Source organism: Oncorhynchus clarkii, chromosome 16, assembly GCF_045791955.1.
Source record: "Oncorhynchus clarkii lewisi isolate Uvic-CL-2024 chromosome 16, UVic_Ocla_1.0, whole genome shotgun sequence".
Lineage (NCBI taxonomy): Eukaryota > Metazoa > Chordata > Actinopteri > Salmoniformes > Salmonidae > Oncorhynchus > Oncorhynchus clarkii.
In genome coordinates, this window is record NC_092162.1 from 44,083,295 (window position 1) to 44,106,627 (window position 23,333).

At 42.3% G+C, this 23,333-nt stretch overlaps 1 protein-coding gene across 3 annotated transcripts; it reads left to right on the forward strand.

Moving 5' to 3' along the window:
• The first annotated feature begins 456 nt into the window (after positions 1 to 456).
• On the forward strand, positions 457 to 21,753 carry LOC139368528 (serine/threonine-protein phosphatase 6 regulatory ankyrin repeat subunit C-like). Of its 3 annotated transcripts, none has more exons than XM_071107529.1 (26): positions 457 to 677; positions 989 to 1,075; positions 2,671 to 2,749; positions 2,959 to 3,029; positions 3,144 to 3,344; positions 3,602 to 3,689; positions 5,671 to 5,813; positions 6,023 to 6,235; positions 6,487 to 6,565; positions 6,672 to 6,869; positions 8,724 to 8,841; positions 8,957 to 9,025; positions 9,175 to 9,315; positions 9,429 to 9,491; positions 9,637 to 9,751; positions 9,861 to 9,932; positions 10,068 to 10,269; positions 10,522 to 10,609; positions 10,831 to 10,948; positions 11,226 to 11,445; positions 12,863 to 12,950; positions 13,943 to 14,026; positions 14,218 to 14,363; positions 14,490 to 14,572; positions 14,708 to 14,882; positions 15,663 to 21,753. In XM_071107529.1, exons 1-26 carry the CDS (start codon positions 651 to 653, stop codon positions 15,929 to 15,931), a joined length of 3,237 nt encoding a protein of 1,078 aa, XP_070963630.1. In that variant the 5' UTR covers positions 457 to 650; the 3' UTR covers positions 15,932 to 21,753. The 3 variants fall into 3 exon arrangements, with proteins under 3 accessions (XP_070963630.1, XP_070963632.1, XP_070963631.1); XM_071107531.1 differs by having other exon boundaries at positions 9,861 to 9,911; XM_071107530.1 differs by having other exon boundaries at positions 9,640 to 9,751.
• The last annotated feature ends 1,580 nt before the right edge of the window (positions 21,754 to 23,333 follow it).

A 23,333-nucleotide genomic window follows, 5' to 3' on the forward strand; every position in this document is an offset into this window, starting at 1 on the left:
ACGAGTACTTTTGGGTGTCAGGGAATATGTATGGCATAAAAACTACATTTTCTTTAGGAATGTAGTGATGTAAAAGTTGTCAAAAAAAATGTAAAGTACAGATACCCCCTAAACGACTTAAGTAGTACTTTAAAGTATTTTTTTACTTATACTTTACACAAGTGCTGTTTTTGGACAAACTAATATTAAACAGAACAGCTGACCCACCGATGCGTTGCTGCCACCAACTGTGTCGGAGGTAGCCTACAATATCAGCGGTCCTGTTCTCGAATAACATTTTTGGGAGTAAACAATGATTCCTTATATGTTAATCTAGTGCAATTTTAAAAAGTACGAGAATATTTTGAATTGCATTTAGTAGTATATAATTGCCGTTCCCCTTGAAAACAGAGGCCCTCGCATTGTCTGGGAGATCAAGACCACTGAGGTTAAATAAGAACGAGCGCGAAACTGCGCATGTGCAGGATAGCAGAAAGCCGAAGCGACAAACAAACATCAAGCAGAGACGGACAGCAACACAGATCAAGCGCTATCTATGCAGATCGCTAGCTACATGAGTTAACTTTGAAACATGAAAATCAAAACTGTCGTTTAATATACACTGCAGTTCCACCCTAATGAAGGAGCTCCGTCCTGGCTGATTTTGGGAGATGGGAGTACTCAACATTACAGACCAGGTGAGCTAGCAAGTAGCTAGCATGCTAGTTGAAAAGCCAGTCTGGCTATTTGGCTGTCTAGCTGATAGACTGTCGGTTTGCTAGCTAATCCCGTGTTATGATAGCATTTTCCTAAAAGTCGAATAGTTCATTAACGTTTGACGCAATGATCTGTCTGAAAGAAATGTCATAGGATTGCTAGTTAGATGGCTAACGTTAGCTAAACCTCGGCGCGGCCCAAGTATCGCTGATTGATGTATGTAAACTGTTCACTTAACTAGCTACCATTCCTTGCTAAGCACAGCGTGACATTCTCCTGTTCTTCTCCCCAGCCTCCACTGGTCCAAGCGGTTTTCAATCGGAATGCCGATGAAATTCAACAACTATTGCACAACAAGAAAGAGGATGTCAATGCACTGGTATGCTTGTGGTGGCAGACAGTGCTGCAGCACTGGCTCGTTTTTATGGCATTGATATTGGACTGTATCTCAACATCTCTCCAGTTATTGCAAGTAGAGGGGTGCCGTGTGGGTCCTTTACCCAGTTCATGTGATGAGATTATTTATTTTCTATTTCCCGGGAACCTTGTTACTATACACTACCGTTCAAAAGTTGGGTCAATTAGAAACGCCATTGTTTTTTAAATAAATGCATTTTTTTGTCCATTAAAATAACGTCAAGTTGATCAGAAATAGTGTAGATAGTTCATTTTGTAAATGACTATTGTAGCAAGAATCTGCTTTAAAAAAGGAATATCTACATAGGTGTACAATAAATCTGAAGATGACGCAAAGTGCTATACAGAAACCCAGCCTAAAACAGCAAGCAATGCAGATGTAGAAGCACGGTGCTAGGGATAAACTCCCTAGAAAGGACGAAACCTTGGAAGAAACCTAGAGAGGAACCAGGCTCTGAGGGGTGTCCAGTCCTCTTCTGGCTGTGCCGGGTGGGCTACTACACTGGAGTGTGAATACAGGCAAATATGTTGATAAAAGTAACTTTGTCCAAGAGCAGTGTTTCCAAAAAAGGGGTACGTGTACCCATCTGGTTAAGAAGGCAGTCCCCAGAAGGTACTTTGGGAGATTTTTTAAAAGGTGGAAAAAGGAAAACAATAGTGGGAAAAATATTACCCAAAAAATAAATGTTCAAGTTATTTAAATCTTAATAGGCAGGAAAACATTTACTGAGGTCACTGGTGTGAAATCTCTATTTATTTTATATTTATATACCTACGTTTTTAGTTTAGGTGCGTGTGCATTGCACTGTACAGAGGCCCATTATCAGCAACCATCACTCCCGTGTTCCAATGGCACGTTGTGTTAGCTAATCCAAGTGTATCATTTTAAAAGGCTAATTGATCATTATAAAACCCTTTTGCAATTATGTTAGCACAGCTGAACTGTTGTCCTGATTAAAGAACCAATAAAACTGTCCTTCTTTAGACTAGTTGGGTATCTGGAGCATCAGTATTTGTGAGTTCGATTACAGGCTCAAAATGTCCAGAAACAAAGCACCTTCTTCCGAAACTTGTCTATTCTTGTTCTGAGAAATGAAGGCTATTCCATGCGAGAAATTGCCAAGAAACTAAAGATCTCGTACAACGCTGTGTACTACTTACTCCCTTCACAGAACAGCGCAAACTGGCTCTAACCAGAAAGAGGAGTGGGAGGCCCCGGTGCACAACTGAGCAAGAGGACAAGTACATATTCCATAAAAAAATCAGCGGTTTCCAGCTATAATAGTCATTTACAACATTAACTATGTCCACACTGTATTTCTTAACCATTTGTTATTTTTTATGGATACTTTTTTGTTGCTTTTCTTTCAAAAGGGATAATTCTTAGCGACCCCAAACTTTTGAACGGTAGTGTGTATGTGCAATAACAGTACAAAGTCAACAGAAGGCCTAAATGTGAATATTTCAGCAATATTTCACAAATGTGGCTGATGGGGTAAGAGGGAGATAGATTTTGCATCTCAATACAAATACTTTATTTGTGTCTTTTCCCCACAGGACCAAGAGCGCCGCACGCCGCTACATGCTGCTGCCTGTTTGGGAGATGTTCATATCATGGACTTCCTCATCAATGCAGGTAATTGTGACCAAAATGAACCAATCACTGGTACTTCTATTCGCTAAACAGAATGCCCCCGCCTGACCTTCTGATGGGTTTGCAATGAAAATGTGGTTTTATTCTACTTGCAGTTGTAGTCGCACTGTGTAGTGTCTGTTCATTAGTATGACTCTACTGTACTTGTCATGGCCCTCTAATAATGCTCCTTGTCTTGTACACTCTCATAGGTGCAAATGTAAATGCTAAGGACCATGTGTGGTTAACTCCATTGCACAGGGCAGCTGCCTCCCGGAATGAAGTAAGGAATGTTGATCATCTCTCTCATGTTAAGATTTATATAGCACTTAGTACCAAACTGTTTCAAACAATGTTTGGGTTTGGTCAAACCCTGTTTTATTCCTTCTGTCTCCAGAGGGCAGTGGGACTACTTCTGCGGCAGGGAGCTGAGGCCAATGCACGGGACAAGTTCTGGCAGACACCACTGCATGTTGCAGCTGCCAATAGAGCCACACGCTGTGCAGAGGCCCTGCTCCCCCAGCTGAGCAACCTGAACATGGCAGACCGCACTGGCAGAACCGCTTTGCACCATGCTGCTCAGAGCGGATACATGGAGGTGAGAGGGGAGGGCTCAAAATATTGTTTATACTTAGAACAGCGCCATTTTCACAAACCATTTCAGAGTAGGAGTGTTGATCTAGGATCAGGTCTCCCATTTTATTCGTTATGAGTTAAAATAAAGAAACTGATCATGCATCAGCATGCCTACTCTGAGATGATTTTGCGAATACGGACCCAGGTTAGCAGGTGTATGAATGATGCAAATTCTATGTATGTATATAATATATTTATATTAACTTTGTCTGTCCTTAGATGGTGAAGTTGCTGCTGAATAAAGGAGCCAACTTGAGTGCCAATGATAAGAGAGAGAGACAGCCTATCCACTGGGCAGCGTACTTGGGTGAGCTGTCATCTGCTTTGGGAAACTCTTAAAAGGACAATCCGCAGTTGCTACATCCACCATTGGACTGATAAATGAATGACATGTACCCATTGATTCTTGAAGAATGTAACTTATAAATGCCTCATGAGCTTCGTTCAACTGTCGTACCCCATCAGAACCCAAAATATGAACTAGTTTTACTCAGTTTGTAATCAAGTACATTTAAACAACACTGTATAGCCTCAAAACAGGGTTAAAACTATAATTTTTATAAAATTGATTGTCATTCCTTGCATCCAATGCACTCTATAAGTTGAAAAAGGTTACATTTATCCAGCCCCATCCATCAGCCTTTGACCCGAAACAGTGGCGCGAACTACTGATTGCTTCAACAACAAAAAATGGGTGAAAAATCATGAATTTCCTAAACTTGGCAAGAATGTCAGGTGATGAAAAATGTCCGTTGTTTCTCCTAAAGTCCTGTTTTAAGTTGAATGAACAGCAGACCTGGGCAGAACATTGTTGTATTTTTTAGTTTATTTGAAAATACAAACTTTTCAGATACTCAAAGTAGTCAAATATAGTTTATATAGAATTTCAACTAAAAGCAACTATTTTCTTTTGATATTCAAATCAGGTCTCAGGAAAAACAACTTGCATATATTCAAATATGATTTATTTGCCTATAGCCTAGAATGAAATGCACGAGGGACATGGAATCACCTCAACAATACAGTAAACCACTTTCACAACTTCAAAATTACTAACAAATATATTTTCAGAATGAGTGAGACTGATTATTACCATAGCAACATTGTTGTTACATAGGACTTTGGAAATAGGACTTTGAAAAACTGCTTTATAAATGCATAAGTGGAATAAAGAACAGTCACTATTCCTCTTGTGTACAGTGGTTACAAAAACTCTTGGGTCATTGCTCTGCATTTAAAATGCAAATGTACTAATAAAACGTTGCTCCAAAAGTAATCCCAGTTTTATTATACAGGCACTGAGAATGATAAGAGTAAACAAATATGGCTATTATGTTTAGAAAGGACATTTTACCTCCCAGAACTGCCTTCTTGAATCAACTACAGCCTGGTAGGTGGATAATCATGTTAGTTTGTATTCTGAGTGAACTATCCCTTGTGTGTTTTTAAACAAGAACATTTGAAAGTAATTGAGATATTTTAAAATGGTATTTGAACCCAGGTCTGAAACAATGGCAGCGCTGCCATGTTGTACTGGGCCTTTTTGTTGGAAAACCACATTAGTGTCCAACTTTTGCTGTCGCCGATGCACCTCCCCCAACTTCACTCCTCGACTTTCGTCTACAGTCAGTTGCTTTAACCTAAACCATGAAACACGCCCAATATCTGCAGTCATCTCGCTGAGTCTACCTTTAAATGATAAAGTCCATTTCAGTGTGAACCCAATCAAATAAAAAGCTTACAATCAAATGGGGTTTTCCTTTTTATTTGGTATAGGAGTCAAAGATAATAGTTTTAGTTTTTCAAACAGGTTTGTTAATTTTATTTCAGTTTACTCATTTTTTTCATGATTAGTTTTAGTTTGCTATAATCACCTTGATGTATTTTGTAGATTAGATATGACCGTCAGACAGATTGGAATAGGATATTGTGTGCTCTCTTCATTCATTCTATCTTCAACATGCAGTTCCACATGCAGCCCTGCCATCAGTTGAAGGCAGCCAATCCAATAGTTTCAGAAAAATAGTCATTTTCGAGGATCTGTATTCAAATAGTTGCAGTCACCTCCAAAGTAACTATTTGTTCCCCTGGAAAGATAGTTACTTTCCAGAAAGCATAGTTAAAACTACAGTTCACCCTGCTCTGATGAACAGTGGATGTACTCTTCACAAGAGGGTGACATTAAAAACAGGACACACTGCCTCTTCCCGCCCCTCACACCCCGGCCTCTCCTCACACCCCGGCCTCTCCTCACACCCCGCCCCCGGCCTCTCCCCTGTGTCTTATAGGGCATCTGGAGGTGGTGAAGCTGCTAGTGTCTCGGAGTGCAGACAAAGGCTGCCAGGACAAGCAGGGTTACACCCCTCTCCACGCTGCAGCTGCCAGCGGACACATTGACATTGTCAAGTACCTTCTGAGGCTCGGGGCAGAGGTGAGTGTTGGAGTTCAAATGGGTAAACGGACTCTCAAGATAGCCATAGTAAATAATACTTATTACCAACCATGGTCTGGCCATGTTCAGAAGAGGCAGAGGATTATCTCTGATTACAATTCAATTGTTTTTATCTTTAAAACATATATTTTTTTAACCTTTTGTTACTTAGCTAATTGCTCATGTCTTGTGTGTTGGTGCTCTTTTAGCTGGATGAGCCCAATGCCTTTGGGAACACTGCACTGCATGTGGCCTGCTACACAGGCCAGGAGGCTGTGGCCAACGAACTGGTGAACCACGGAGCTAACGTCAACCAGCCCAACAGGAGTGGCTACACCCCACTGCACCTGGCTGCTGTATCCACCAACGGGGCCCTCTGCCTGGAGCTGCTGGTCAACAACGGGGCTGACGTCAACCAGCAGGTTTGAGGCCCCAATGTATTAAAAAATGGTCTCAGAGTACGATTGCTGATCTCAGATCCCCTAACTCCTGTCCATATAATCAAATTCATTATTATCGAAAAGGCTTAACTGATCCTAGATCCGCACTCCTTCTCTAAGACTGACCAATGCCATCCCTACCACCATTTTCACCCTGACATTTTGTTTTATGTGGAGATTAAACAATGATTTGTCTGTAAGACAAGTAAAACATGTGTTTTTTCCATCACCAGAGTAAAGAAGGGAAGAGCCCCCTGCACATGGCAGCTATACACGGACGCTTCACCCGCTCTCAGATCCTCATCCAAAACGGTAACCATGACAACTCTGACTGACCTGTGAGGCTGCTTTAAATTACTCTTGTCCCACTGGTTCTCTACTCATTCGTCTCTTCCTGTTGCTTTGTTTTCCCTCCCAGGTGGAGAGATTGACAGTGTGGATAAATATGGCAATACCCCCCTCCATGTTGCTGCTAAGTACGGCCATGAGCTGCTGATCAGCACTCTGATGACCAACGGTGCAGATACAGCCAGACAAGGGATTCATGGGATGTTCCCTCTGCACCTGGCTGTGCTCTATGGGTTTTCAGACTGTTGTCGCAAGCTACTCTCCTCAGGTTGGTACTAATATATATATATATATATATATATATATATATATATATATATATATATATATATATATATATATATATATATATATATATATATATATATATACTGCTAAAAAAATAAAGGGAACTAAATTAACACAATGTAACTCCAAGTCAATCACACTTCTGTGAAATCAAACTGTCCACTTAGGAAGCAACACTGATTGACAATAAATTTCACATGCTGTTGTGCAAATGGAATAGACAACAGGTAGAAATTATAGGCAATTAGCAAAACACCCCCAATAAAGGAGTGGTTCTGCAGGTGGTGACCACAGACCACTTCTCAGTTCCTATGCTTCCTGGCTGATGTTTTGGTCACTTTTGAATGCTGGTGGTGCTTTCACTCTAGTGGTAGCATGAGACGGAGTCTACAACCCACACAAGTGGCTCAGGTAGTGCAGCTCATCCAGGATGGCACATCAATGTGAGCTGTGGCAAGAAGGTTTGCTGTGTCTGTCAGCGTAGTGTCCAGAGCATGGAGGCGTTATCAGGAGATGTGGAGGAGGCCGTAGGAGGGCAACAACCCAGCAGCAGGACCGCTACCTCTGCCTTTGTGTAAGGAGGAGCAGGAGGAGCACTGCCAGAGCCCTGCAAAATGACTTCCAGCAGGCCACAAATGTGCATGTGTCTGCTCAAACGGTCAGAAACAGACTCCATGAGGGTGGTATGAGGGCCCGACGTCCACAGGTGGGAGTTGTGCTTACAGCCCAACACCGTGCAGGACGTTTTCCATTTTCCAGAGAACACCAAGATTGGCAAATTCGCCACTGGCACCCTGTGCTCTTCACAGATGAACGCTTGGTTCACACTGAGCACATGTGACAGTCTGGAGACGCCGTGGAGAACCTTCTGCTGCCTGCAACATCCTCCAGCATGACCGGTTTGGCGGTGGGTCAGTCATGGTGTGGGGTGGCATTTCTTTGGGGGGCCGCACAGCCCTCCATGTGCTCGCCAGAGGTAGCCTGGCTGCCATTAGGTACTGAGATGAGATCCTCAGACCCCTTGTGAGACCATATGCTGGTGTGGTTGGCCCTGGGTTCCTCCTAATGCAAGACAATGCTAGACCTCGTGTGTCAGCAGTTCCTGCAAGAGGAAGGCATTGATGCTATGGACTGGCCCGCCCGCTCGCTCCCCAGACCTGAATCCAATTGAGCACATCTGGGACATCATGTCTCGCTCCATCCACCAATGCCACGTTGCACCACAGACTGTCCAGGAGTTGGCGGATGCTTTAGTCCAGGTCTGGGAGGAGATCCCTCAGGAGACCATCCGTCACCTCATCAGGAGCATGCCCAGGCGTTGTAGGGAGGTCATACAGGCACGTGGAGGCCACACACACTACTGAGCCTCATTTTGACTTGTTTTAAGGACATTACATCAAAGTTGGATCAGCCTGTAGTGTGGTTTTCCACTTTAATTTTGAGTGTGACTCCAAATCCAGACCTCCATGGGTTGATCAATTTGATTTCCATTGATAATTTTTGTGTGATTTTGTTGTCAGCACATTCAACTATGTAAAGAAAAAAGTATTTAATAAGAATATTTCATTCATTCAGATCTAGGATGTGTTATTTTAGTATTCCCTTTATTATTTTGAGCAGTGTGTGTGTGTGTGTGTGTGTGTGTGTGTATGTATGTATGTATGTATGTATGTATGTATGTATGTATGTATGTATGTATATATATATATATATATATATATATATATCATTCATTCACACACATCTGTTGGATTCTATACCCTGGAGGGGCTGTGTCTGACTGTAGTGTCACGTGTTGGATGTTATTTCTAGTTGCCTCTTCCTCTCCCCTCAGGTCAGCTGTACAGTATTGTTTCTTCTATGAGTAAGGAGCACGTTCTATCAGCCGGGTTTGACATCAACATCCCAGACAACTTTGGAAGGACGTGTCTACACGCTGCTGCCTCTGGAGGGTAAGGGTCAGAACCGCACTCCAAAACGGGACCGACTCTGAGCCATTGTATTGGTTAATGCCGTCTAACGAATCAGCCGTTCTCGTCATTGTGTTCCTCACTTCTCTTCTGACAGAAACGTTGAATGTCTGAACATGCTCTTAAGCAGTGGTACCGACTTGAATCAGAGGGACAAGTCGGGAAGGTGAGTGTTTGCCGTTGATTGTTTGCTTTTCTGTTTGAACTCATATGCTGGTGTGGGTATTGTCGGGTTACTGTCTGCTGTAAGAAGTGCTTTGTGAATACATTTGATGAATGGACTGATAGTGATTCTGTGGGCCTTCTCTCGCTCAGGACTCCTTTGCATTATGCAGCTGCTAATGGGAGGTACCAGTGCACCGTGACCCTAGTGAGCGCTGGCGCTGAGGTCAACGAGCCTGACCGTACAGGCTGTACTCCCCTGCACTACTCCGCTGCCTCCCAGGCCTTCTGCAGGTAGGAACTCGCACTCCCATCGCAAAAATACACTGACTTATGACAATGCGATTTCAGGAAACATGGCTGTGTGTGGAATTTGTCCTTAAATGTGTTTAATTCTGCACTTCCAGAATGGACCGACATTTCCCCGGGACTCTTCAGAGGGAGGAGGATGGAGCAAAGGAGTCCTATTTGTGAGTTTACTGTCTGCAACCATTGTTTTGTAAAGCGGCCACAGTCCAGAATATGTAACACCAATTAAAGATCTGCTTAAAGGACTCGCGATTTAGTTTATTTCATGACATCCACTTGACTGTTATTTTTGTCTGTCTTTGTAAGTAGTTGTTTGGAGCATCTGTTGGACAACGGTGCCGACCCGTCCCTGGTCAACTCTAAAGGTTACAGTGCCGTTCACTATGCTGCTTCCCACGGCAACAAGCAGAACCTGGAGCTGGTAAGTCCTTCTGTTTGTGTTCAATACCGTACGAAGCTAAACCGGTGAATTGTTTTTCACCATGACCTTGCTGTGTGGGCGGTAATGCAGCATAACCATGTTCCTTCAGCTCCTGGAAATGTCGTTTAACGCATTGGGAGACATTGAGAGCAGTATTCCAGTGAGTCCATTGCATTTAGCTGTAAGTGTGCCTTTCATTCCTAAAGCCCTCTCTGATACATCACCGCTTGAGACTGTGGAGAAGATGCCATGTTCATATAGAGCAGCCAAAAACATGACTGTTTCCTGTCGTGCACCATCTCCTCTCCCCCTTCAGGCTGATAATGGCCACTGGCAGGCGCTGCGTGTGCTGACGGAGACTGCTGCGTACGTGGACGTGCAGGATGCCTCGGGCCGCTCTGTGCTCTACCTGGCCTCCCAGAGAGGTTACGCCCGCTGTGTCGAGGTCCTGCTAGCCCAGGGGGCCTCCTGCCTCCTCAACGAGAACAGACACATGTGGACCCCTCTACATGTCGCAGGTATGGATCACGCCATGCCTCTCAACCCCCCCCCCGCCCTTCCTAGAATTGGATGTGGAATGTATTTTTGCAAATGATGCTGATCAAGTTAGTTTATGTGCCAGGTGTAATGAATACATTGACTATCTTACTTGCAAGCGGGTGTCCCTGCGTATTGTTCCATATCGTCTGTCTTGGGTAGTATGTAATAGCTTAGAAACTAGCAGTCAGGGTTGAGTGTGTAATGAAATGATATTTGTCATTTCATATCAGCTGCCAACGGCCACACTGAATGTCTGCACATGCTGGTGGACAGTGGGGAGGAGGCAGACCTTACCAACATCACAGACACACAGGAACAGTGAGTGGTCTCTCCGTTTCTCACTGCCTGCCAGGAAGCTTTGCTGACGTTGTCTTTGGTTGGGACGTCAATTATTCTGTTTTATTTTTAGTATAGATCCAGAGTCAGGAATACCGTTTAAGCTGTTTACTGAAGATTTGCAGAATCGCACATTCCGCCTGCTAGGAGGCTTTATTGTTGTATTGTAATGTAAATGACTGTGTGGTCCCCCTCATCCTCAGGACTCCTCTGATGCTGGCCGTCCTGGGTGGCCATACAGACTGTGTCCACCTGCTGTTGGAGAAGGGGGCCTGGCCTGACACCAAAGACAAGAGGGGCAGCACTGCCCTGCACAGAGGGGTGAGTCACACTACTGAGCTGAGCAGTACTGGGCTGGTTACACATCCACTACACTTACTGTAACTGTGTCCTGTGAAAAAGTTAATGTTGTACAGCCTGGCTGGTTCAGTTATGTGATAGAGAGGAACCCTAACATGAGTTTATTAAAGGAACAGCTTTAGTTTGAAATAATTATTAAAGCACAGTAGAATTTAGCTGTGTAGTTCTTAGGTTGGAGCAGAGAGGAAATAACTCCATCTCCGTCCCTCGCCCTTCCCTGTGTGTCCCTGTCCCGTAGGCTGCGTTGGGCCGTGACGACTGTGTCACAGCCATGTTGGACCACAAGGCCTCTGCACTGTGTCGGGATGGCCAGGGTCGTACCCCACTGCACTACGCTGCCTCCCGCGGCCACACTGACATCCTCGCCAGTCTGCTGCGTGCGGCCACACGCTCCGACCCTCTTGACTCCCTATTGGACCATGAAGAGTACACGCCATCACACTGGGCTGCTTACCAAGGTCAGCGTTCAATAAGTGTATACAGTGCCTTCAAAAAGTATTCCTACCCCTTGACTTATTCCACATTTTGTTGTGTTACATTTTGAATTCAAAATGGATTCAATTGCTATTTTTCTCAGCCATCTGCACAAAATAACCCATAATGACAGTGAAAACATACTTTTGGAATTTTTAGCAAATTTATTGAGAATGAAATACAGAAATATCTCATTTACATATGTATTCACGCCCCTGAGTCAATTCATGTTAGAATCACTTTTGGCATCGATTACAGCTGTGAGTCTTTCTGGGTAAGTCTCTAAGAGCTTTGCACACCTGGATTGTACACTTTTTTTTGCGTGTTATTCTTTTAAAAATTCTTCAAGCTCTGTCAAGTTGATCATTGCTGGACAGCCATTTTCAAGTCAACTGTAATTTGGCCACTCAGGAACATTCAATATCTTCTTGGTAAGCAACTCCCGTGTATATTTGGCCTTGTGTTTTAGGTTATTGTTCTGCAGAAAGGTGACTTTATTTATTTATTTATTTATTTATTTATTTATTATTTCCCAGTGTCTGTTGGAAAGCAGACTGAACCAGGTTTCGTCTAGGATTTTGTCTGTTCGCTCTATTCCACTTATTTTTATCCTCCGAAATCCCCTAGTCTTTGCCGATGACAAGCATACCCATAACATGATGCAGCCAGCACCATGCTTGAAAATATGAAGAGTGGTTCTCAATGATGTGTTGTGTTAGATTTGCCTCAAACGTAGTGATTTGTATTTAGGACAAAAAGTTCATTTCTTTGCCACTTTTTTAGCAGTTGTTCTTTAGTGCCTTAATGCAAACAGGAAGCATGTTTTGGAATATTTTATTCTGTACAGGCTTCCTTTCCACTCTGGCATTTAGGTTAGTGTTGTGGAGTAACTACAATGTTGTTGATCAATCCTCAGCTTTCTCTGATCAGTCATTCAACTCTGTAACTGTCTTTAAAGTCGCCATTGGCCTCATGGTGAAATCTCTGAGCGGTTTCCTTCCTCTCCATGCAACTTAGTATGTGCCTTGTCAAGCGAATGTTTACTCCTGAACTTATTTAGGCTTGCCATAACAAAGGGGTTGAATACTTATTGACTCAAGACATTTCTGTTTTTAATTCATTTGTAAACATTTCTAAAAACATAATTACACTTTGATATTATGTGTGTGTAGGCCAGTGACACGCAATCACATTTTAAATTCAGACTGTAAGAAAACAACAAAATGTGGGAGAAGTCAAAAGGGTGTGAATGCTTGCTGAAGGTACTGTATATGAAATGTATGTATAAATCGAATGTGAGGGGAGCGCCTATATCCGTTTTTGTAGCGTGACTGTTCGTTATTCAAATGAAATCGCTAGCAGTATGCAAATTTGAAACACACTTTTCGTCTTCTTTCTCAGGGCAAGAAGACTGTTTGGAGGTTTTACTTGAACACAAAACTTGTAGTATCCAGGAGGGAAACTCCTTTACCCCATTGCACTGTGCTCTGTGAGTATTCTCTAGTCAATGTTTTAAACATGATTATACAGGTAACTGCCAAAATGGAAAAACCTGCGTAAATGAGGGATGCTTCCACACAGGTGTAGTTCCTGAGTTGATTAAGCAAGTTACATCCCATCATGCTTAGTGACCTGTATAACAATGGTGGGCAGGATAACTACATACGTGGAGTGTCTAAAAGTGGCCATTGCAAAATAACAAGTGGGAAGATAAACAGCAGTGGGTGTGTCAACCTAACAGCTAATTGGGTAGATTGGTTGCCCCTCACGATTGTTTTGCGTGGCTGCTTCCTTGTAGCATTTTAGCTCGGCAGGTTAGGATCATTGACGTGGCAGGTTAGGATCATTCACGTGGCAGGTTAGGAGGGAAAGGGTTAGGCTTTGCTAAAGTGCTACAAGGAAGCAGAAAGTAGCCGCACAGAACTGTATTGAGTGGCAACCAATCTTCCCAATTAGCTGTTAGGTTTCCATACACCCACTTGTGTTGACCCTCCCACTTGTCTCGCAGCGCAGACTCTACATATGCAGTTACCCATGACTCTTTATTTTGTCTACCATGGCTATGCGTCACCCGGGTGACAATGACCCCATCCACAGGGCACGAGTGGTCACTGAATGGATTGATGAGCATGAAAATGACATAAACCATATGCCATGGCCGTCTGTCACCAGATGTCAACCCAATTACACACTAATGGGAGATTCTGGAACGGCGCCTAAGACAGCGTTTTCCAACACCATCAACAAAATACTAAATGATGGAAGACCGATTTGTAGAATCTATGCCAAGCTGCATTGAAGCTTTTCTAACTCATGGTGGCCCAACGCCCTATTAAGACGTTAAGTTGGGTTTCCTTTATTTTGGCAGTTACCTGTACATTATTAGGACAATGTCTGTAAAACAATGTTTTTGGAAAGGATGATGGGTTTGATGTTTTAGCACTAATTTAGTCATGTTTGGTCATCTTTGATTTATTGCAGAATGAATGGCCATAGTGGAGCTGCAGAGATGCTGTTGGAATCTGCTGGCGTACAGATGGTTAACACCAGGGATACTAAAGAAAGGTAAGGCCTATTGAGAACAAGGTGCCGTTATCTTACTAGATGTTTATTTGGGTGTCTCCTGTCATTTGTATACCTTTAAAGATGTACGTACCTCTGCACTTAATGTGGACTCCAGTTTTAACTCCAGTTTCATTGTCATGCGATACTGAGCTCACCAATGTTGGGCTGTCTCTCTCTCTCTGTGCCTGTAGGACCCCTCTTCATGCCGCAGCATGTGCTGAGGATGTGGCGGGGCTGCAGCTGGTCCTACGCCACGGAGCTGAGATCAATGCCGTGGACCACACCGGAAGATCTGCTCTCATGGTCGCCGCCGACAACGGACAGAGTGGCACCGTGGGTAAGTCTACAGAGCACCTTTTCCGTTGATGTTTTGCGAAAGGATAGAGTTCAGCGAGTCCTGTGAGGTAACGCTTGAGGAGAGTGAATGCATTATCTGTTGGGGTGAATCCTGTGTAATTTCCAGCCATCCTCTTGCACCGAGCCAAGGCTGACCTGACACTGCTGGACGACAATGGAAACACTGCCCTGCATCTGGCCTGCAGCAAAGTAAGCACCACCTAAAATATCATCCGAGCTCAGAAATCCTTGGCTATGCAGCACCTCTCTCATGACCTGAGATGATGAAACATGTATCGATGATCATGGTTGACGTAAGCATGTTTTTTTCTATTTGTCTCACAGGCTCATGAGATGTGTGCCCTGCTGATTCTGGGGGAGATCCATAACCCTACCCTCATCAATGCAACCAACGCTGCACTGCAAATGCCGCTGCATCTAGCAGCACGCAACGGTCTGGCCACAGTTGTCCAGGCACTGCTGAGTCGAGGAGCCACAGTGCTGGCAGTGGATGAGGAGGGTAAGAGACACTATTCCACTTTATCCTTTGCCCAAACATCTTCATTTTAAACATCAGAAAGTCCTACGCCATGTAGTCTTATGTTATGGGCTTGGGCTCGAAATGATTTCTAATTGACTTCAGATCTTTTGTTAGTTACCGTAAAACTTTCATTGAGCTTCTATTTGAGCCAGGCGTCTTTCCTTTTCCTTTTTTCCCATTTGCGTAGTAATTGTTTAATTCCAGCATTCCCTTCCAGGATTTTAATCAAATTCTTCATTTCCTGTGCTATAATTTACACACTGTCCTGTTTAATTTGTCTTCGAATGCCTTTATTAAAATAGAAAAATATATTTTCCTTGACAGAATAATGATTCTCCTTGGACTCTGCATGTTTTGTAGTTCATACATTTGCCACTAGAGGGCGTGTGGTCGATTTTTTTTAAATGTATATTTTAAACATTTTTTTTCTAGAGGTCTGTACTCCTGAAGTTGACGGTTTTTGTCAGTTAGCTAGCGGTTCTCAGATGTTAGCAGTCATTACTGAATTATTTAATGTAACCAATCAAACATTAAACCTCAAACAATTAATTTAGCCCCTACTTGTATTTGAAGCAGCCGTTTATTTTCTGAAATGTGTGCCCTTGCCTGGCTATCAAGAGACGGGCGGCTATTTGAGACTCATTATTTAATTGAAGTTTTACGGTACTTGTTTTAGGTATTTCAATTTTCCTTGAGCATAGACCATAGACCACAGCTTTCGAGTGTATGCGGTCTGATTGTGCGTTTGTTGTCGACAAGGACACACTCCAGCCCTGGCCTGCGCCCCCAACAAGGACGTAGCTGACTGCCTGGCTCTGATCCTCTCCACCATGAAACCTTTCCCTCCTCTGGACCCTTCCTCCTGCCCCTGCTCCTCTTCCTCCGTCTCCTCCAGTCTCAACCTACTGAAGCATTGCGGCATCACTGCTGCCTGCACGCCGCTGCCCAACGGAGGCCTCCACCATCACAACGGCTATGTCAAAGACCGCCATGCCGCTGTCAGCCTGGACGGATGCCTTTCTGAGTGAGGTCATCCTACATCTACTGTCTGACAGCACTACCATCACCACAGGGTAGCCTGTGTATATGTGTGTGTGTGAGTGATCTTCTCCTGAAGTGCAGTCAAACCTATATGCAAATGGAGCCCACAGCATCTATCTATCCCAGCTCTGTATAAGTTAGTGCTTAACACTGAGACCGATCTCTCTTTCTGTAAGGTCACTGGAATACTGCTTTGTCCCAAAATGGTTACTAATAACCACCCACAAAATCCCTTTAAATAATGTCCCGCAAATAGGTACTCGTCAGCACAGAAAGATGACTGACAGCTAAAAGCACTGTTTATTATTTTCTTTTTTTCCCTTCTTTTTAGTCTTTTGTTGAGTCCCTTTTCTTCTCTTCATATCATTCAGTATTTAACATCCTATGACGTGCTGGCCTCGTAGAGAAATGCACAGCCTTCCTAAAAGGAGAATGATCCAACGGGTTATAGTGAAGGACTTTATGAATGAACCATACAAAGTCCTACCCAAAAGTGCAATGCTTAAATATAAAGATTCTGACTTTAACAAAAAAAAATATATAATATGTACCTTCTGTGGTAACCTAATATTTAAACTTTTGGCCTCGTTTTTTTTTTTTTGTGGGGCATTTTCATAGAGGAGAATTTCATAGGGCTGCTAAAGTTTGAAAGATGAATATGTAAGCATGTCTCCTTACAAAGGAGAACAATGCTCAGGTTGGCATTTCAGCATACATTTACTCTCAATGCTGAAGTATTGTCTAGAACACAATTTTGTGTTTACTAAGTGAGAATTTGGTTTAAAGCATATACATTATGACCAAAGGTGAATATCACTGCTATGACTGACAAAATATTTATTTGAGAAATATTTACAGAGAAAGATCGATGTTGAGATACCTCTTTAAGTCATTTTGCAGCTGCTGAACGGCTAGACAGGGAAAGTAGTAGCAATGATCCCTTGGTTATTTATTTGAAGTCTTTAGGAGTGGACTCGCCCCATTGACCTTCAGCAAAGCCTCTTGTTTTCTGAGCACATTATCTTGAATTCTAAGATTACTGCTCAGTGATAATCTAACAAGCCATTTCAACTGATTTCCCATTTTTATTTTCATTCCCAAAACATTTTGGTACATTGAATTCGAATTACCTTCGGAGAGGAATCCTATTTGTATTATTTCCCAAAATGTTGTCTTTGGTCAATCTGAAGTGTTACTTCAGCCGTTTTGGCTGTTACTCTATCAAAAAGCTTGTATCTTGTCTAGTACGACGGTCAGTTCTGGTGTGAGATTGAAACGCTGGACTGACAAGTGTTCTTCCTTTTTTTTTGTTTTTCTTTTTTTGTTGTATAATTTAAGCAATATTTAATTTCTGGCATTTTGAACGTTATCAAAAAGACAATCATAGTCTCAAGGGCTTTTGTTTCCTTGGAAATCTTGTTTGATGTTCACCTCATTTGTTTGAGTACCGATACTAGCAACATGGAAATGATCTATTCCAGACTAATGGCTAAAGTCTGTGTCCAAGGCATTTTTCGCTCTGTGCCTAGAACCAAAAAAAAATGCAATTGATTGCCTCCATGGCAGTACGGATGCTGGATAGCATGATATGACGAACCCTGGGGTCTCACCCACTGGGTAGCAGAGAAGCATTGGATCCTATTCAGACTTGTTAATCTGTTGAGGATATGATTCCTTGGTTGAGCTTGATTGTTCATGTCTCCGGACAGAATTCATGACTGACTAGAGAGACTTGAAAGCCTAGTAGGTATGTAGGGTTACTTACTGTAGCAAGGAACTGAGAGGAAACTGTTACACTCTCATATGGCCGGTAGTAATACTTGTGTTTTTAGTAAATCCGATAAGTGTGAAATTCCTTTTTTGGTATGTATCCTGTCTTGTGGCTCTACATATGTTGTAGATTTGTGGTATCGGACCACTGGAGCGCTCTGCCTGACTTAATTTAAATATTTTTACACCATCTTTTCCATTAGAGGATCAATAGATTTCAGTGACTCACTGGGACTCATTTTTTCATTTCATTGCTTCGCCACAACCTCCTCTCTTGATGAATGCTAAATGACATGCATTAGTTCTGGATGAGAAACATGAGGACCTACTATGATACCAGAGTAGCATATCATCTTGTGCCCTATAGTCAGTGTTGTCCGGGGGAGAGAATAGTCTCGGACTGCGTGGAACCAGGAACCAAATGACATGGATTGATTGACAAACAACAGGAAAATCATATTGGCATTATTTTAGTTGTATGCACACTACAATGCAGTTCCATTTTAGCCCTGATCCAAGGCACTTGAGATAGTTAAGCACTTTAACACATTCAGCATATCTGTGTGCAGTCTGAATACATGCATATGTATATTTACATATGGGTTGTAGCTAAAGTGCAAAAGACAGGAGCAGATTGCGAGGATTGTATACGCTGCTTCATTGACTGAGATTTTAACTTCAAAACTCTAAAGCTAAGAAGATCTCATGGTCCAAAATCCAGTCATCACGGTGCGGTTTGATTTGATGCCATCCCAGGGTCCACGAACTAGTCCTTGTGGTTAGTCCAGTGATTTTAGCTAGGCTTGCTTTCGCCGTGCTTGTATCCTCCTCAGGCTCCTCGCCGAACTCCACACTGAGGGATGCGTGTTGTACAATAGAGACACTAATTACCTCAATCCTCCAACCGCAGGTGTGTCTGGCTAGCAGGTCAGGTTCACGTTCCCCAGTTCAAACACTGCATGCATCAGCCGACGGTTGCGTGCCACGTCATCGACTGCGTGCCATCAGGCACCTGATTGCTATAACATAGTGATGTGGTTACCTGATAGGTATTTTACATATCTGGCATGTGCCAGCTACGTCTGAGCAGAGGAACACGAGCCAGATATATGTGTGTGTGGTGTGTGTGTGTGTGTGTATATATGTATATAGATTTTATTTTTCAATCCCCTTGTCCAGCTGATGGCGCCAGTTCTTCAGTATATATCCCATCTGGGACTACCCCATATCTGTGTTCCATTGATAGACTGAGAACTCATTGTAAAGGAGCTTGAGATCATAATTCTGACTTTAAAGAAACGAGTCAAATATATTTCCCTAGGGTTTAATATTAAGAAGCAATGAAAGGATTATTTGTAGCATTAATGACTGTGAAAGACGTGCGCAGCACATCTATTGCTCTTCGATTGTGTTTAGGCCAATCCAACAAAGCATTTCATAGATGCCAATTGAAGATTTACGGAGTAGTCGTCACATGAGAATCTTAGGTCACAGTTAGGGCCTTATTTGCCAAAGTACATTGGATAATAAAAAATATAAACATTTTAAAAAAGAATAGCAATGGGTTTGAGAAATATGCATGCTTTTGAGCAATGTACATACTGAATATAAATCTGAGCCATGAATTGACTGACATGTGACTAGGGTCAAATTGGAACAAGACTATTTGCCATCTTCTGACTTTTGAACTATTACACTGCATTTCTCTGGCATTCATGAAATGATAAAGTAGCAGAAAGAAATAATTGTCGTATTAGTCTTCCTGTTATGGGTCTTTCTTTAAATGTGTTTCAGCTATACCGAGGCCCCTATGTGTATGTCATAACCACGTATTGACACTGGAGACAGGAGGTTGGAGGGTGTGAACATTCATCTCGAACACCATTTAAGATTGCCTTACAATATCTTCTGAACAGGACATTTTAACTACGCTGTAGATGCTTTCATTTTTTTTTACATGAATTGGTAGCCAGTTTTTGAAAAGGAAAATGCACCTAGCTAGCTACATCCATTTAGTGCCATAGAAACCTTTATTTGCCTTTAAGCATAATAGTCATACTGTACTTGGTCAGTAGAAAATGTGTTTGTTTGGACTCATTTACTGTGGTAGCCATGGTTAGAATGAACATTTATTATTATATTTTTTGTTTGTTGAATGATTAAGTTCTGATTTGAAGCATTGCTGGCACAGATACAGGTCATGATGTCAGTGGTGACTAATGGTTTGAACCACTTAGTACTGATCGCAGGAAGTGGAAAGCAATCATATAATAGAGTTGGTGGTAGTCTGGAGAAAAGAATGGATGGAAGATTTCAAATATGTATAATTGGACAGACTGTGTTGGCAAAAATGGATAATAATAATGAATGGTAATTTCTTTGCCTGTGGTTTGTAATTATTATAGGACAGTTTTTGATGTTTGCAGATGTATGGTTAACAGGGAATAGATTTACCTCGTCCTCGATGGATGCCCCTATTCTTACTTGAAGTATCTTTCATCGAATACAAAATGTAAAACTTTAATTCACAGTAGAGCCTTTTAAAGGCAAAGGAACAAGTTTATTGCAGTACCTACTAAGTTATAACACCTAACATCTTGTTAGTTATGTTTCCCAGTGGGACTGCTAAAATCTCTGCTGGTTTTGCTATTATGGGATGTGTCCCGAATGGCACCCTATGCCCTACATAGTGCACTACTTTTGACCAAAGCCCTATGGGGGGGCCTCTGGTCAGAAGTAGTGCACTATAAAGGGAAGGGGGTGTCATTTCGGTCGCACACAGAGATCCTTTTGGTGTAGAAACACATGCATCCATGTTGGTGCCACACTGCTCAAGGTTGCCTTGTGATTGTTTGGGGGATTTTGCCATAAGTAAGTGAAAAATTGGGATTTCACTTATTACCGGTCTTGTCAGCTCGACTGTCACCTCTAAAACCAAATAACGCTGTTAATTAAGTACCTCCATACCGGTTGGAGAGGAGAAAAAGAACAGACATCTTACCTTGTTGTCAGTGTGATTTCTAAGGACCAAATTTAGAGTTCTAGTATGTGAAGGGCAGAAGAATCTGTAATTCAATGGAGGTCATGAGGAAAAGTAGTGTGAAAACACATTCTATAGTGGGGGGACTGCTATGCCATAATTATTTACCCCCTCAAGTTAGTTAATGTGGGAGGTTTTGTAGAGTATCACTCATGCTAGCTTTCCCCCTGCTTGTGGTCTCATCACGATTCTTCCATCATTTAGACCTGTGTGATAACCAGCTCAGAGGTGGTTGGTGCCTTTTTTTTAATGTGTTTTTAAATGAATGCTCTGTCTACCGCATGGTCTTCCATTTATACCTTCCGGAAGCCTTTTGAATGACATGTAAAAGCATAGAAGAGCGCATCTCTCTGAAAAGAACATTCTCAACCTACAGTATGTGATGTGAGCTATAATAAGAAACTCGTGTTTTACATTCTTGGCCGATTCTGTGTGCATGCTATGGGTCTCCGAACTTGAGTCATATGGAGTGAACTATCTGAACAATATCCTACCTGATGTTGAATGCACCAATATTGAAGTAACTTTTTGAAAGCACAAATCCAAAGATGGAACCATTTTTATTCTTTAATGTCATCTCAAGGATGGCTCTCAATGCTGTGGCGGTTAGAGCCAAGAAAGATGGTCATGGAGATGAGGAAAGCATGAGATTGGATGGTCGGTACCAGTACTGTAAATGTAGTTTCTCCTGAAGTCTGAGCATATCAATTCAGATTGTTTCAGTTGTATGTATTTAATTCAACTCGCTAGCTGTAGAGAATAGATCAAGTTGTGAAAATCCTATTGGGGTACAGTAGTAATGATAATGTGTTGGTTGTAACTGTTTGGAGTGTTTTTTTGTATTAGACTGATTGATAGTAGGGGTTTCTTAGTAGCGTTGATAGTGTGACTGTGCTGTAATATAACATGCGTTGTCAGATATTAGCATGAGGGCGAGGTAGATCGTCCTCTTTTTAAGCTTGCCTCTTTTAAAAAAAAAATGTTATTATTGTTGAAAAAGACGAGTGCAATAAACCTTATTTATCATTTCCTTCCTCAAGTAAAAGAACATGCCCTGCGTTTTCAAGGCCAAAAACAAAATAGACTTCCTGTGGCTGGCAGTAGGATTGGAACCTTTCCCCACTGCTTTGCTTCCAGAGGAGTGGCACTTGTTAGAGTCTAGAATATGGAATTGCATTCTTAGGACTGTGTGATTTTTGATATTCAAGTATCAAAGCTGCTTGCTCATAAGGGAGACCATGTACAAGATGATTTGACTGGTTGATCAACCATGTGTGTTTTTTGTTCTTGCAGTTGGATGGCGTTTTATGGAGGGAATCTCCTTGAATCAGAAATGTTTTGCTTGCGTGTGTAGGTGTGTACGTATGCGTCGTACTCCGTATCAAATTAAATGTTTTTTTTTGGGGGGGGGAGTAAATTTAAGTGGTTTAAAGAAATGCTGAAATACCTTCTTGTTTTCAGAAGAAACATTAAGAGAGACTCCCCCCTAATTCATCTCACCCTCACTAAATGGGGGTGTGCGTCTTTCACAATCTTACTACTTGCTCAGTGTGTGTGATGAACTTGTACAGTGAAGATCAGAACAGCTTAAGAAAGTTGAGACCATTTCCTGAACTGCACAAGTATAATGTTGAGGGGGTGAATGGCAGGTCTCCCTTAATGTAAGTAGGCAGGCCTGTCTAAATCGGACATATCGACGACAATGGAAATGAAAAGGTAGCGAAAAAAGTGTACCAGTATCGTAAGATCAGCTCAGTGCCTAGGGTAGGACGTGTATACCTACTGTATACACCTTTTTGACATGTACTATGCTGGAAGCCTGTACGATATTGCTTGTTCCCCTTGAAATTCCCCTTTTAAATCCAGCAGAGGTAGGAAATATTTGAAAACCACTTTAGCCATTACAGCAGTAATTTGCTGTACAAGCAGCTTATACTTCACCCACGATGAAGTCAGTGGCCAGACCACCTCTGGAGTATATCTCCATAATGGGGATTCTCAGAGAGCACAGTGATTTGGACACTATCAGTTGGAGGTACTCTATGGCCTATGTGCTCCCTGAGCAATACATGTGGAAAGGATGTATTCATTGGGTATATCCTGTGATATTTGTTGGTCCTTCTGCTGTTTCTTTATTTGTTCTGCAGCACCCTAACTGAATGTGAACTGATAAAGACCGACCTAAGGGTTAGTTGCCTGTTTTTACTCAGTGGCTTATCTGTTGTAAATACTATGGAGTGGACCCCATACCAGGAGAGGGGGAGGAGTCTGAATTAGGGCACATGATTAGTTGTAATCGAATGGTTTCTCAATGCACCTTTTTAAAAAGAGATTTGGTTTGTCCGCCAAACTTTCCAATAGTTTCTGCAAGCTTTGCTGTTGGGTAACAACTTCTCTGCTGGTGAATGGTAGTATCTTCGACCGATCTACAGGTTTCTGTATTTCCCCCCCCCCCCCAGCGGAAGGAACCATTCCCTATTTTAACTCTTGATTACCTCATTTACAAACCTTCAAATACTATTCTACTGTAAGAAGAAAATGCCATCACCAGCTTGTGCTCTAGGACCAATGATGTAGCT